This window comes from Vanellus vanellus (assembly GCF_965231255.1).
Source record: "Vanellus vanellus genome assembly, chromosome: 1".
Taxonomy (NCBI): Eukaryota; Metazoa; Chordata; class Aves; order Charadriiformes; family Charadriidae; genus Vanellus; species Vanellus vanellus.
Window position 1 is genome coordinate 210844215 of NC_138905.1, and position 15728 is coordinate 210859942.

The window sequence follows — 15728 nt, forward strand, 5'->3', positions numbered from 1 at the left end:
CTTTTACAATCCTTCTTCCATGCACTGTGTATCAACAAAACCACTACAGCTTCAGATGAGCTGCCTTACACATACTTTTTCTCTAAGTCTCCTTCATCCCACCGTGTAAAGTTTTCACTTACATTTTATCCTACCACATCTGCCCTCCACTCTTCTGGGACTTTTAATGATATTTCCCTGGAGATTTTTATGCCTGCCACTTTTTTTTTTTATTATTTTTTTTTCCCCCAAGAGATGATAAAAAGCAGAGTCGGTCCAGGCGTTCTGTGCAGATGTCAAAGAACAAATTCAAATCTTGCTTTGGACGTGTTGAATTTAGTTGACCCCCACATGAAGGATGCCACGCCAGATATTTCCTCCCAGGAATGCCTGGCTGAGACCCAGCCATGTGCACTTTCAGCCATGTGCACTTTCAGCCACGTGCACCTTCAACCCTGTTCTGTTCCTGCCTAGGAAATATGCTGCAAAACATTAGTCCATAAAAATAAAAGGCTTAGTGTGTCCCTGTATGCAAACAATGTTTTAGAGGCTACTGAAACATCCCATTTTGAGCAAGAAAGACAGCCCAGAGAAACCAGTGCCTCCATTACCACAACGGCTGCAGTTTCTACGACCTTGTGCAATTAAGGTGGAAGGGAGTGTTTCTAATTACCACCCAGAAAATGCGCCTTAAAATTGCACAGTGTCCCTTTTGTACATAAATATTGGGTCAAAGTTAAAACCCCTCACTCAGTCAAAACAATATTTGAATACAAAAATATAGGAACATTTCTCCTAAGGCATGATAAACAATCATGTGGTTGTCAGGCTTTTTAATCTTTTTTAATTTTCACCTTTTTTAAAATAGTCCTTACAGGGACTTCCTACCAGATCACTGTAAAACTTAGCAAAAACCTTGTTTTCCCTTGTACAGAGAGGTGTCACAGAAAACTTGGGATTCCTGCACTTCTCCCCCTTCTTCCCACAGCCATCACCCGCGTGCACGTGTTCCCACCGTGTCCTGCCCATGGGAGATGTCAGATGCCTGTGTCACTGTCATTGCCATGCACAGCTACTCCTGGCTGTCTGCAGGAGACGGCACACTGCAGAAGACCTTCCTGAAGATTTGAGCTTTCAAACTCCTGCTCAGAGTGAGTCTGTGATGATGAAATCTGTGATTTCCAGGTGGAAAGGTGCTACCCGCTCCACAGATGAACACGAGTATGCAGGAAAGCCAAACAAATGCCCTAAATAGGGCTGGTTTTACATAGAATTGGTTATGAATAATCATACCTAGACAGATGAAAATGGTTCACAAGGCAATTAAAAAGATATCAGTCTGGCAAGTCTATAATAAATGTAAATTACTTAAATTCCTTAACGCATATATGAGCTTTTCTTAGAATTATGTCTGTTTAACAGGAGCTTCACAAAGTAGTTAAGGAAAAGTCTGTATCTTTCCTGCAGTTTTATTGCAGTATAAGACCACCTTGCTCTCCTGCCCCTTTCCAGCAGCGAAACGCTAACGCGCTTGCTTTGAAAATCAGTGCAGCTCCTTCGGCTGGTCAGTGATAGATCATCTTTCACTGTTTCCTAGGTTTATTTTGATGATTATTGCAGGTTTAGTTCAGACAACTTTAAACAGACAAATTCTTAGCCCTATCTTCTGCTTTAGCCTTGTGCCTAGAACCTAGAGAAATACAGATTATTTTCATACCATTGCAAATTAGACAAAATATAACATTTCCCTTCCTTTAAGGCAAGCTAGTACTATCCCCCACATCAGCACTTCATTGTTCTTATCAACACTAATTCCTACCCTCTTAATCTCTGCTCCCCAGAAAAATAAGATTGGATATCTTCTGAAGAAGGGGCAAGACTGAAGAATTTCCAGTAGTCCTCCAAAGACAGAGATTCTTCATTCACTTCTCAACACTTTCAGGTTTATGGCTCTGTTTCATACTGCATCTTTCCTTGCAAAGTACAATAACTGAATACTTAGCAGTTTCTTTACAAGGTGGCACTATTTTTTCTGATCTTTTTCTATTTTTTTCTGGTTGTGGACTCGACCAAAGAATATTATCATCAATCCATTATTGCTCTCTACAATCTAAATTAAGCAACAGAAAATGGCTCTAAATATACCAGGCTTAATATCTTTGAGTGTGTTTTTTACATTAACTTTCGCTATTGGAATTTGGGCTTCTTGGAAAAGCAAAAAGGACCAGCACAACAGGAACCCGACTGAAATGGCCATAGTTGGAGGCAGGAATATAAATGTTTTCGTTGGATTATTTACTGCAACAGGTAAGCTTTCTTAAAGGACTTTTAAAAATTCTTCTTAAAACATATGCATTACATAGATCTGGGGGATTTTCTTTCAAAGCAGGTGAACTCCTTTAATGTCAGGGCAGATTTTACCTAAGTGTGGCTTTAAAGGAGTATGGTTTTATGAATCATTTTGGGATGGATTCTTCCAAACCTCTTCACACTGAGCAGAACCTAATGTTTATGTAGATTCTTTTAAATTAAAGAGATTAATTTAAGAGTTTAGTTAAGAGTTAAAGAGTTTAATTTAAGAGTGACTGAGGAATACGACACTTTTCATTAAGGAGGACTGTGGTCTTAATCTTGAACCAGTTTCTGTTATCCAGCATAACAGAAGAATTTTACTCCTGGAACAATCCAGTTCTGTGTGGAATAAATTGCTACTTATGGTGAGCATTGAGCTCTCAAGAGAAACTGTTTCCCCACTGACTGCTGCCCTCCGCTTCCCTTTTCTCCCCTTGCTGCCTGGCATCTTCTGAAATTTGCTTCCCTGCCCCTTTTTCTGTGAAGACGTTCCCCATGTGGCATTTGCCTGGCTGAGACACTTAAGCCCATGTTGTAGGTTTGTATTCTGACTGTAATATCTGCTTGCATTTTTTTTCCTAATGTCTATTTTCTTAAGCAATTTTCTTAATTTAAGTGATGCTCATGAAGGATGGTCTATCAGTCACGGCAGAATAACGAAGGCAATTCTGTTTGCTCTAGAAAGAGTCTTCCACTGAGAAAAATGAAATTAAAAATTAGTATATTCAAATTGCCTCTAAACATCTAAACATTGAGCTTTTCTATGCGCACACAGATATTCATTCTTGAACCTGGGAAAATATTTAGGGTCAGATTCCAATACTGTTGCCTGTACTCAGCAGCACATCTCACTATGGGAGAAAATAGATGTGTGATTAAATATTTGTATGAGAAAAAGGTTTACAAGCTCTCAGAGTGTTCTACAAAACTAGCTGAAAATATGTACTGTAATTCTTACATTTCCATCTTTCATGTTTACAGCCACCTGGGTTGGAGGAGCATATATCAATGGCACAGCTGAAATTGTCTACCTGCCTTCAAAAGGACTGTTGTGGGTCCAGGCACCTGTGGGATTTGCCTTGTCTCTTGTTGTTGGTAAATAATTTATGTAATCAGGACACATAAGCTTTAAAAAAAAGAATAATCAGATGAGTATATTAAGATGCATAGGAGTATAGAGTACATTTCAAAGGTGATTTTGTTTCTTCGGTTTCCAATAGATCCAGAATAAGTATTTATAATGCTGTCCTCTAAACTGAAGCATAATAAATTGGAGTAGCTTGGAGCTAGTGTAGAATTTTGCCTGCTTGGAGCAACTTATAAGACAAAAATTTTATCTGAGAACTTTAGAAGCATGTGGCTCTGTGCATATTGCTCTTTTATCATCATCTCTTATTCTCAGACTATTGAGAGTATTGGTATCATTTAAATTTTTTCTTCGAAATTTCTGTGTGATGAAATACTACTATCTTAATTTTTCCACTAAAATACATTTTTCTGAGTAGTCTCATCTCAGGATGAATTTGTGGTGTATCCAGCTCATCCCACTTTACAGTTGGTCACTATTTTGTTGAAAGTAAGCTAAGTTGGCAGTGTCCTATACCTCAGTTGCCATTTCTAACTCCAAGAATTATTGGACTCACACTGAGGTTCAGCTGTCTTGCAAGTACCAAATTTTCCTCCAGTCCACACTGAGTTATATCATAACACTCTAGGGACATGGGATGATTAAAGAAAGGACACCTGTGCAGACCTTGCACAGGAATCTCGAAAAGAACAATAACCTTTATTCTCAAGTCAGAGAAAAGAGTCCAACTGACGTGAATATGAATCAGGCTTGGAAATATACTGCCAGCATTTCTTATGTGAGTAATTCTTACTAATGAAATTGGGGAGTGCAGGTCTGATCCTGCAATCTTTACTCAGGTCAGTAGTGCCCAGGCAAGCAGTCCTGTTGGCTTCAGGGTTAGGCACAATACGTATTCTTTGGTTTTAATGAGACAGCTTTACGTCTGAAGACTAATATTTAGATGAAGGCGGGTGGGACTCAGCTCAATGTGAAGATGAAAACAATATGGTTCTGGGAAGACACAATGAAGCCACCCAAATTAAAATGCAACCAGAAAAGGAATATATATCAACATGTTGCATCACATGGTCAAGGACAAAAGTTTCTCTCTTTTTTAGCCAAATATGGTTCTTCAACAGCTCACTCTGCCTACTGACGTTTTCCACAGGAAGCGTGTCAGAAAACTTTATGTCTCAGGTTGGAGGAGACAATATGTGGGTGTCCTTTGAGCTAAGTTCCTGTTACAGTCATACAGGTATCTTATGCCATTTGGGGTGCCCCAGGGGGTCCTAACTGGCCTCCAGTAGCCACTCCAGAAAGATGTTGGTCTGCCAAAAGTGGATAGTAATATCTGTCAGCTGTAAGCAGATGTCCTCTGTAATCTGGGACCCCTCAGGTGGATGAAACCCCACATTTAGGCAAGTTCATCAAGGCCCCGGTGTCTGGTGGGCTGCATTGTTCTCTAGGGTTCCTTACGTACTAATTGCACATTCAATATACAGGTCTGATACACAAATACTATAGTATTCTCATGTGTTTTTTTCCTGTAATATAATACATGCAAAATTCTACCAAAATGTCATCACTTCTGATAGGTGGTTTCTTCTTTGTAAATCCAATGAGATCCAAAAACTATGTGACAGTGATGGATCCCCTCCAAGAAACTTATGGGAACGTGATGGGAAGCTTACTCTTCATTCCACCACTGCTAGGAGAGGTGTTCTGGTTTGCAGCTATCCTGGCATCCCTGGGTAAATACTTACTTTGCTGTTATATTTGTTAAAGGTCATGTGGCACAACTATCAGAGTACAATACACATTTGGGAATTGTGTTGGAATAAGCTATGGGAAATTCTGCTACATGTCTCCTTTTGTGAGAGGAACACAAGAATTTCTCACTTCTGGAAAACGTATTGTTAAGTTTAAAAGAAATGACAGTAGTGTATATTCACAATATTATAATACAGAGGTCTGACAATATGCGTTAGTACCTTCATCTTGCCTGTGGGGGAGCAAATGTAAAAAGGCAAAGTGCCTTGGCAAAGACCATGCGGCAAGGTAGCAGCAGGAGCAGAAAGGCAAAATGGCCCTCCTGAGCCCTCACTCTGTAGACCATGAGCTTCTCATACAGTGTGGTGTGCTGGCATCAAGGGAATAACATATCCTTTTTTGTTCTGTATTCTGCATGTGTGAAATCCGTCTTAAAATGCTTGACCGCTGTCCTTGTCTGCAGGAGCAACAATGAGAGTCATCTTGGATATTGGAGGCTCTTTGGCTATTGTTATCTCAGCATGCACTGTCGTACTCTACACTCTACTGGGAGGCCTCTACTCTGTTGCATACACAGATGTCATCCAGTTGGTTTTCATTACCCTCAGCCTGGCAAGTCCTGGTCATTTCTTTGTTACCAGTTTCCTAACTAAAGGACAAAATCCTGCTCTTCTTTTCAGTATGTCTCAGACCAAAAATAACTCCACCAATCCTGGCCCTTGCCCTACAGTTCCTCTTCAGAAGAACAGCTCTCCTGAAATGTTTTCCAGTCCTTATGCATTTCAAACAGTGCTCACACAAGGTATTGACCTTGCTGGGTGAATGTGGCTGCTCACAAACAAGGTCTGCAGAACTTGTCCACAGCAGTCTTGGCTGGAAAGGAGAGATCTGTCTACTGAAGGCACCAACTGACCTGAATTACAGACTCACGATTTTGGTGATGGCATGAACCAGAAACATGTATATGTAGAGTAAGGAAGGGGGAGAAAGGAAGACTCTCAGTCTGGGTTTAATCTTATGTAGCTTTATATTCTACATCTACCTTAATTTCAATATCTGAATAGATTCTCCAAGAACAAGTACAGTGGGGAAATGATTACCTGTTTCTGTTTCTACCCTAGTGGATCTGTATCCCTTTTGCCCTGGTGAACTCTGCAACGGAAAGTATTTATTACACTGCAACTCATCAATCTTACCAAGACCCTTGGATTGGGAAGATAGAAAAACAATATCTTGGAAGGTGGCTGGATGACTTCTTCTTCCTGGTAAGGAGTATTTCTTGGACAGGTGATTGGGGAAAGGGATTGTGCACAGACCTTCTGTCTGGAAGGCTTGTGGGTTCTTCCAGCCCTATGTTGCACAGTTGGCAGGGGCAGGATGATGTGTAAAACCTTCTCTCAGCCACTCTGCAGCTCACTGAATGGACCAGGGAGATCCAGGGCTCACCTGTGGGAAGGAAAGAAGCAGCAGGAACACTCCATCCTTTACCCAAGTGAAGGAATGTACCTCTTGAGTAAGACCATCCAGGCAACTAGTTCCACTCCTGGCACTAAATGAGGCATTTCCTACATTTTGAGAGGTTGGTCTTGCAGCCTCGATAGTGTGCTTTTAACACAATTGAGTAGAATTCCTCTATTCAAAAAACCAATTATTAAAATGACACAACTGCAGATCATCAGCAACAACGGAGCCATTGGCTCCACTGCACAACTCAACTTTTGAGCCACAAATACAGCCAAGACTACAGGAGGTTGTTATGCTCTCACTGGGCTGGTAACAGGGACGCACAGAAGATTGAGCTGTTTGGTGAGGGCAGAATCTTCAGATTTTATCTGATAAAATTTGTCTGCTAAGAAAGTGAAAATGGTGATTTTTTTTTTATTATTATACTGTAACTAAATTTGGTGAATTTTTACAAACGTTCTGTTCCTGAAAAACTTTTTTTTTCCTTCTTCTGTGCCTGTTTTACAACCCATTTTTAACCTGTTGTATTTAGCTTTCTCAGCCTGGCAAACCATTAACCTATTTTGATCAAAATTTTACATCCATCACAATGAAAACAAAGGAAAAGGACACCCTCAACCATGTTAAAAGTCATCCTCACTAGCTAAAGCTGGGAAAAGTTTATGCATTTGAAGTGAGAGGTTTATAACAGTAAAGATCATCATCTATCTAAAGGGATGGATGATGTCCTACAGCAGCCAGCAACCTGGTGGGTACCGCTGGTAACATCTGAATGTTTCAGGTGCTTGGGAGCATCCCGTGGCAAACTTACTTCCAAAGAGTGCTCTCCACTGCCTCACCAGGACAGGCAAGGCTAATCTCCTACCTCTCTGGACTGGGGTGCTTTTTAATGGCCATCCCCTCTGTGCTCATTGGTGCAGTTGCAGCATCAACAGGTAAAACTAAATTATTTGTCTCTGAATAATTAACGTGTTTTTGTCAAAGGCGATTAAAATGAGACCCAAAGAAGTCCTGATTTAGACATCAAAGTACCTAGTTCTGTGTACCTAAAAGCCCTCAATGGGAGACCTGGCCACCAAGCTAGAAGCCTGTACCAGAAATTTAGAGCTCTCTGAGATTCAGATTCTGAGATTCACCTAGAGACATTTAGGCAGCCCCAAGACCTGCTGAAAGCTGTTGCATTATGGTAAAATGGCTTTTTATGGACCTTGTGGTAAGGGAAGATGAAGGCAAACCTGTAAAATGCTATATAATCCTATTTTCCAAGAAATCTTACACCTGCTTCTGTTAATGCCTTCTGCATGTAAGACCCAATAATATTACTACAGGTTGTTAATAACATTCAGGAGAAAACCCGCTTGAAGGAGTAAAGAAGTTTGGTCCTGGAAACGCACAGTCCCAGCCCAGGAGATCAATACTGTGTTGGTTTATAGCAAGGGTTAAAGAGCAGCCAGATCACCAAACTTGAACTCATAAATTCATCTGTCACTATGGGCATCAGAGAAAAACTCTCTTCTTATGAGCAAGGTCTAGATGGTTGACCTTTAAGTGCCCCCTTCCTGGAAACACACAAAGTACAGCTATTTCTTTAGATGTTACTGGGGAAAAGGAAGCCCTTCGATCTAGTGAGAGCCACAGTATGTTAAGGGGAACAACAAGAGATCAAGAGAATCCAAAAAATGAATCCAAGTCCTGAAATACTGAGGTGGTCCCAGTCCTTAGCCCTGCTGTGACTGGTCCCTGTGGAAAGGCAGCTTCAAAGACAGTAGAAATGTCAGTGAATGATTTATTGCAACTTTTCCTTGTTCTGTTTTAAAGACTGGAACCAGACAAGCTATGGTCTTCCAAGTCCACTTGAGAGAGGGGAATCAGCAATGATACTGCCACTTGTTTTACATTATCTCTGCCCAGCATACATCTCCATTGCCGGTTTGGGAGCCATCGCTGCTGCCGCAATGTCTTCTGCGGACTCAGCTCTCCTCTCCGCTGGCTCCATGTTTGCTCACAATATCTACAGGAAAATACTGAGGAAAAAGGTACTTGGTTACAGCATTCAGTAGTTTAGGAGTCAGGACAGATGCTTTTGTTTCAAGACTGTTTCAAATCCAGTCTCTGTGGTTTATGATTAGAAATGTCTGTCCTTCAGCTGCTGAACTGAGTTCTGGAGCCAGAGCTTCAAACACAGGTCAAGGGTGTTCATATCCGTGGTAGGGATACAGACACCCGCGCTGGTGACCTTTACTCTTTATAAAATTACTGATATAAAATTTGGTCTAGTGTATTAATGGAAACAGCATAAACCCACAGCCCTTAAAATGACAGAGGGCAGCTCCAGCTCCAGGGTTGCCTGCCTTGGGCAGCTGCTGGTAGCAGCAGTGAGGGTTTGGTGGGAACCAGCCCGGGGCAAGGGCAGTGCTGGCCCCCCGGCCAGTAAACACCATGTCTGTCATATTACAATCTCTTCTTTTGCAGGCTACGGAGGCGGAGGTCTTATGGGCCATGAGGACCTCCATGTTGATGTTTGGGGCCACAGCTGCTGGTTTGGCTTTTTACTCCAGTTCTATCTATGACCTCTGGTTTCTCAGCGGGGAGCTGGTGTACGCTCTGCTCTTCCCCCAGCTCTGCTGCGCCCTCTTCGCTCCCAGCACCAACACCTACGGCTCGGCTGCGGGCTTCTTGGTTGGGCTGGTCTTGAGGCTGCTGGCAGGAGAGCCTGCCCTGAGCATCCCCCCTGCCATCTGCTACCCAGCCTGCTCACTGGTGAACGGCACCTACAGTCAGCTCTTCCCCTTTAAAACATTCACCATGCTTCTCACCTTGGGGACGATCCTTGCTGTTTCGTACCTGGCTGCGGTTTTGTTTCAGAGAAACATCCTTCCCCGCAGGTGGGATGTTTGCAATATCATGGGGGGAACCAGTACCCTCGTCCCCCTGCAGCAGGTGGGGAAGCAGATGGGTTCGCCAACGGTTGCACTACAAGAGTCATGATTAAATGTGGGGCCTCTTTGAAAGGTCATGGTGCATTCAGCAATTAGAGTCTGGCACAAACAGCATTGCTCTTCCCTTTGCTTTCTCCAGTAATGAATTATTTAAAGTCCTTGCAGAGTAATAAAGATGCACTCTGTTCACCCAAGGAGAATGTGTGAGCTCCAAGTCTGCAGTGATTAAAGGCGCATGGTGATGGAGCATGATCTTGTGGTGGTGACCATGGGGCACCATGAGCCCCAGCAGTGTTTGCTTCCGGGTGGCCCTGGTACCTTGCCACCTGAAGGCAAGACTACAAATCATGCTCCAACGTTTACGGCATTCTGAAGTGACATACTTTTCTCACCACAAAGGAGACAAATTAATGTTTAATAGATTGGGTATTCTTGATTAAAAAAAAAAAAAGGTGAGCAAACCTGTTCCCATTACAACAGCTTGAGTTTCAGCATAATCATCCCTGGGGAGTGCATCAGACCTATAAAAACACAGATTACTGAATGCAGTACAACCACCACGGCAGTCCAGCAGTAATATCAGTTCTGCACCATTCTTTGTATGCTTTACAAAGCTTTCCTTGATACCACAAAAACTTTTGCATATGCCTCTCCCCAGCTGTGGTCTCAGGCCACGCAGCCAGTCTGCTGCCACGTGGCTGAGGAGAGGACGTCCCCTCTCATATGACCTGGTAGGGCAGAAGCAGATGAGCAAGATGAAGCAGCAGCCCTTAATTACTGGATAAGAAAGTTTTACACAGGCACTAGTTACAAAAACTCAACCAGCTGGAAAAATGGAGGTGCCTGAAAGACTCTTCAACTAAACCTCTTCTCTAAAACACCTGGTTAAATCACTCGTGCGAAGGTGTTACACAAGCAGAGCAGTGGGATGCTGCGGGACACATACACAAACTGGTGTGTGAGAACTCAGAGGACTGTGATGACAGAAAGGTGCTGGGAACAGATCCCAAACCTGCCTGCAGGGACACGAAACCCTGAGGACAAGATCCCAAAAGATGCAAGCCACGAGGTCTGTACAGAAAAGCCCCTGATACCTCGTTTGCATAAATTCTCAATGGGTCAGAAGAAAAGCAGCCCAGGTAACTAGTGAGTTTGGCCTCTAGCCTGAAGTCTGATGGACCGAGATCATCCCTCACTGGGATGGGTCATTAAGATGGGAGCTGAAATAAAGATTCAGGAAGATCCCACAGTGACAGCTCGTGGATGGCAGTCCTTTTGTTCTTCCCTTGGCAGCTGTGCAGTTGCTCACCAGGAGACAATCGCAACGATCCACAAGAGCCAGCAGGAACCACGCTCTGGGCAGCCCCTCGCCACAAAACCTTTACAAAGTGGTTGTGGGAGCTGCTGTGCGTGGAAACATCTGGCACTGTTGGAGGGAATTTACATCTCCAAAATACCCCACAGCAGAGCAACTCTGACAGCCAACTGAGTTGACGAGGGTGAGAACAATATGCTTCTCGGTGAATTGCTTCCAGAACATGCTGAAAACAGCTGTGCGTGCACAAGGCAAGAAACTCTGCTGGTGCCACCATGCACAGCCACGGCAAGCTCAGCGAGAAGCCACATGTCACTCTGAACTGTACCAAGGCAAGTGCTGTGGCTCAGGAGGAGGACTGGCAGCCCTAAGCTCTAGATGTGGCTTTGATGACTCTGCTCCCCATGAGGAGCATCCATCTCCTTTAAAATACCCATCCTCAGCAAGGTGGAGGTTCTGCTCCTCATCAGAAAAATATCACACAACTTTATGCTTTGCCCTAATAAATACCCGGGCACACTTAACTTCCCGTGCACAGCAGTCCTGTTGATATGTTTTGTTAAACAAAGACCAGAAATTCTTTCCTGTTTCTCTAGAGATTGTAATGAAATATTATTATAATGTGTCTAGAAAAGGGGAAAAAAACCTTGTTTTTTAAATTAAAAGCACTACTATTAACTATGGCCCTAGGCAGTCACCCACTGAGGTCTTTTATGCCCCAGTGATTTGATTGGGAGCATGTGAGGCCATGCTTAGCTAAGGGAGACACCAAAGCTATCATTACTGTAGCGCCAGAAGAACTGAGCTCTTGTTGTTGAATCGCAGCTGCTGTAAGCTTTCAACCATACTCCCCTGCAAGATTTAGGGATGACCTAGTTTGGAGACCTGTGTGGCCCTCTGTGAGGAGCAGACCAAAGCTGACATGGTGCACTTGCACAAGGGCACATACTTGCTCCATGGCCCAGATGAGAGGGAAACGCCAATGCCCTCAAGTCAAGGTCAGCATCCCACTCACAGACCATCCCACCCAGTGGCTCTGAAAGGCATATGACTACATTTGGAGACATCTTTTCTCTGCGCTGCTGTGCCCAAGTTCTCTTGCTGTTGAGTCCCCAAGTTTGACATTAAAGCCCTTCCGCGCTCACACGCTTGGCCTGACAGGCAGTAGACCCATAGCTTCCTGACGCAGCGTCAAAGGACAGCACTCTGGGGTAGGACCTTGCTGAAAAGCATCACCACCACCGTCACGTCACCACCCAGCGTCACCACAGAGAAATCCCAGTGACTTCAAATAGGAAAGTCGTAGCGCTCTGAGGGGTATCTGGCATACTCAGCAGAGACACTTTGCCCTTACAAAGCTTCTCTGAAATTCCTACCACTAAAACACGCTCTGCTTCACATGGAGAGATGAAAATGGTAAATACACAATTACTGTAACTCTCCTGAATGTTTACTATTTTCCGCCCTTATATGACTCCCTCCTCAGAACATACCCCAGCAAGCTTAAAAAGAAAACATTCATCAAGGTCAGGCAAAGTTTTGAAAGCAATTAGCTGCAAGTAAAATAAATATAAAAGCAATACTTAATGACAAAATGCCTAGTTGTTCCAGCCCAGCACACCCAAAGTCCTTGAGGTGTTGCCAGCACGGGGGATAATGACCCAGCTCCTATGAAATCATTCCTCTCACAGGTAAGCCTCCAGTTCAGTATCCCTTTCTTTTCCTTGCCCCCTCTTTAAAAAAATTTGCTTGGCATTGGAGGGCCCCAATTTACCTCTCCACTTGTGGATTTACCTACTGTGCCCTTTAGGTGCGTCCATCATGCCAACGACGCCATACAGTTCAATTTTTATTAACTTTTTCCACACTAGACAGCTGCTACCTGTTTCTGGCATTTTTGAGGTTAATAATACCCTATCTGTCATGACTAATTAAAAAAAAAAAAAAGGCAACCTGCAATTTGGGAAGCATTTGTTTTGCACAAGTTCTCAGCATCTCATCAGTTCTTCACCAGGGATTTTTGGATGTCTGGTTTATGTAGATGAGAGAAACAAGAACACAACACTTCCGTAGGGAAATCTGCATCTCTTTCCCTTCTCACTGGAGTAACAGCTGGTGTCCAGCAAGAAAGCAAAGAAACACTTGCAGGTTTGCCAGACATTTCTGGCACTGTCAGGGAGATACTTCCAGGTGAGCAATGAGTTGCATGAGGCCAGGATGATCCTCTCATTGTTTCCAGACGAAAGCCATGCTCTCTGGCTTCATCCCACATGCCACACACCAATCTTCCCTCGAAGTTCTCAGACCTTACTGCAGCCTCTGCTGGAGAACGCATCAGCTCAGCCAACAGAGCTCTTTGGTTTTCTAATAACTTTCCCGCTGTTGACCACCACTGACATTTGTGCTCCTATAACAAGGTGTCCTGGAATTCAAAGGCATTAATCCCCCATTACAGGACATTTGTAAATCCAGGCAAAAAAAAAAAAAAGAAAAAAAGAGCTTGCTTTGCTGATCCTTAAAATTTTGAGGCAATCCATCATCCCCAGGGATGGGAATGCTGCTGCAGCAAAGCATGGCTTTCTCTGCCCCCCAGGTAGGGGCCAGGATCATCTTTGTGACTGGAATTTGGGCCATCTGGAATAATCAAAAGAAGGAGAATAATGTGAACTGGAGTAAGGTTTCCATTATCAGACACACAAGCATGAACATCCCAAATGATGTATAGCTAAAGTTTTCCTTAGGTCTGACGGGAAATATCTTTCTTCAACAACCTCAAGAACAGTATTTTGTTTCCATTCTTTGGCCAAACGGCCAAATGGTTGTTTTGTGGGATTTTTTAAAATCTTTTGGGAGGTCCCTTGAAGTAATACAGGATTTGCCTTGGCAGACTTGTCCATTTTCCTCCTCCTCTCCTCAGCTTCTCTCCACCAGCTATCTTATCTGACCCTGGAGGTATTGTTGCATGTTAGTTAGACTTTGCAAATCTACCTTAGGCAACTCACTTGCCTCACTTATGCTTTGCTTTCCCAGTTCCTTGAAGAGGGACAGCATTTTAATTGACTCCAAGAAGGATTTTGAGATCTTTGGAAGAAATCATAAAATCGCAGAATGGTTAGAGAGAAAGCTCTATTATAAATGGTGAACACTCATTCTTCATGAGTTGAGCACTTCTGTTCATAGTTGAAGGGCATTTTTCCTGGTCAGTTTAGTTCACAACCCAGAACAAGAGGATGTTTTTTATCTTTACCTTAGCAAGGCTTTTGATGAAGTACAGGTTAGATAGGTGGACAGAGAGGTGGACTGAAAAAGTGGCTGAACTGCCATGCTTAGAGGTCTGTGATCCACAGCACAAGGTCCAGCTGGATGCTAGTCGCTAGTGGTGTCCCTCAGGGTTTGATGCTGGGACCACTACTGTTTAGCATCTTCATTAATGGCCTTTGTGTTGGGGCACAGCTCACTCAACAAGTACGCAGATGATACAAAACCAGGAGGAGTGGCCGATACAGCAGATGGATGTGCTGCCATCCAGAGGGACCTGGACAGGCTGGAGAAATGGCCTGACAGGAACACCATGAAGTTCAGCAAAGGGAAGTATAACTTCCTGCACCTGGGGAGGGGTAAACCCAGGCAGCAGGACAGGCTGGGGGCTCAACCAGCTCAAAAGCAGCTCTGCAGAAAAGGACCTGGGGGTTCTGGTTGCCAGTAAGCTGACCACGAGCCAGCAATGTGTCCTTGTGACAAAAAATGCCAACAGCCTCCTGGGCTGCATTAGGCAGGGCATTGCCAGCAGAGAAGGAGGTGACTCTTCCCCTCCCTGCAGCCCTGGTGAGACACATCTGGAGTGCTGTGTCCAGCGCTGGGCTGCCCAGTACAAGAGAGACACACACTTACTTAAGACAGTCCGCTGAAGGACTTTGAAGATGATTAAGGGCTTGGAACATCTTTCATATGACGAGAGGCTGAGAGAGCTGGGACTGTTCAGCCTGGAGAAGAGAAGGCTCTGGGGGACCTTATAAATCTTTATAAATACCTGAAAGGGGGGGGGGGGGGGGGGGGGGGGAGGGAGAAGTCAGAGCCAGACTCTTCTCAGTGATGCTTAGTGAGAGGATGAGAAGCAATGGGTACAAACCGAAACACATGATAATCGGTAAGAAAAGTCTTTTCCACTGTGAGTGTGGTCAGGCACTGGAACAGGTCACTCAGAGGTGTGCAGTCTGCATCCTTGGAGATATTCAAAGCCAACTGGACACAGGTCTGAGCAACCTGCTCTCAACTTAATCTGCTCTGAGCAGGGGATTGGACTACATGATTTCCAGATGTGCCTTCCTACCTCAGTCACTCTGTGATTTTGTGACCCTGGAAGACTGCAATGACAGTCTCGCAGCAGGATCAAGAAGCTGAACTCCTTCGGCAGCAGCATCCCTCCGGTGGGCTGGACTGGGGCTCCTTTCAGATGTGCCTCTGCTTCAGTCACTGGTAATAACAAGCAGTTGAATCCTAGAAAGTCTTCGTTTTAAAGTTATCATTTTACTGCTGTAACAATGGCGTGGACCCAAAATTGTCCAAGATAACAGAAGTCCAGCCTAGTCAGCCACATGTAATTGTTTATGAAAACTAACAAAAGCTGGGACAAAAAGGCCAGAAAGGTCTGGATTATTTATGTACGTATGGGTGTGATAAGGACTCTCAAGGCTCCTCGTGTCATTGTGGTGTGTGCATGACAATGAGCAGAAAGATTCTAAAAATGGGAAAAAGAGCTTCCAGATGAAAAGAATGGCTGTACTGGATTTTGGTCAGCTACCTCGAAGGAAATGAAGAACTTTTTGGATATTGCTTGTGC

The 15728-nt window shown here is 43.8% G+C and overlaps 1 protein-coding gene across 1 annotated transcript; it reads left to right on the forward strand.

The window, feature by feature from the left end:
• Nucleotides 1-2228: 2228 nt before the first annotated feature.
• On the forward strand, nt 2229-9622 carry LOC309682911 (high affinity choline transporter 1-like; the record flags this gene model as incomplete). Its single annotated transcript, XM_082497041.1, has 8 exons — nt 2229-2286; nt 3313-3426; nt 4996-5151; nt 5634-5782; nt 6292-6435; nt 7416-7569; nt 8453-8670; nt 9107-9622. 8 exons carry the CDS (start codon nt 2229-2231, stop codon nt 9620-9622), a joined length of 1509 nt encoding a protein of 502 aa, XP_082353167.1.
• Nucleotides 9623-15728: the final 6106 nt, after the last annotated feature.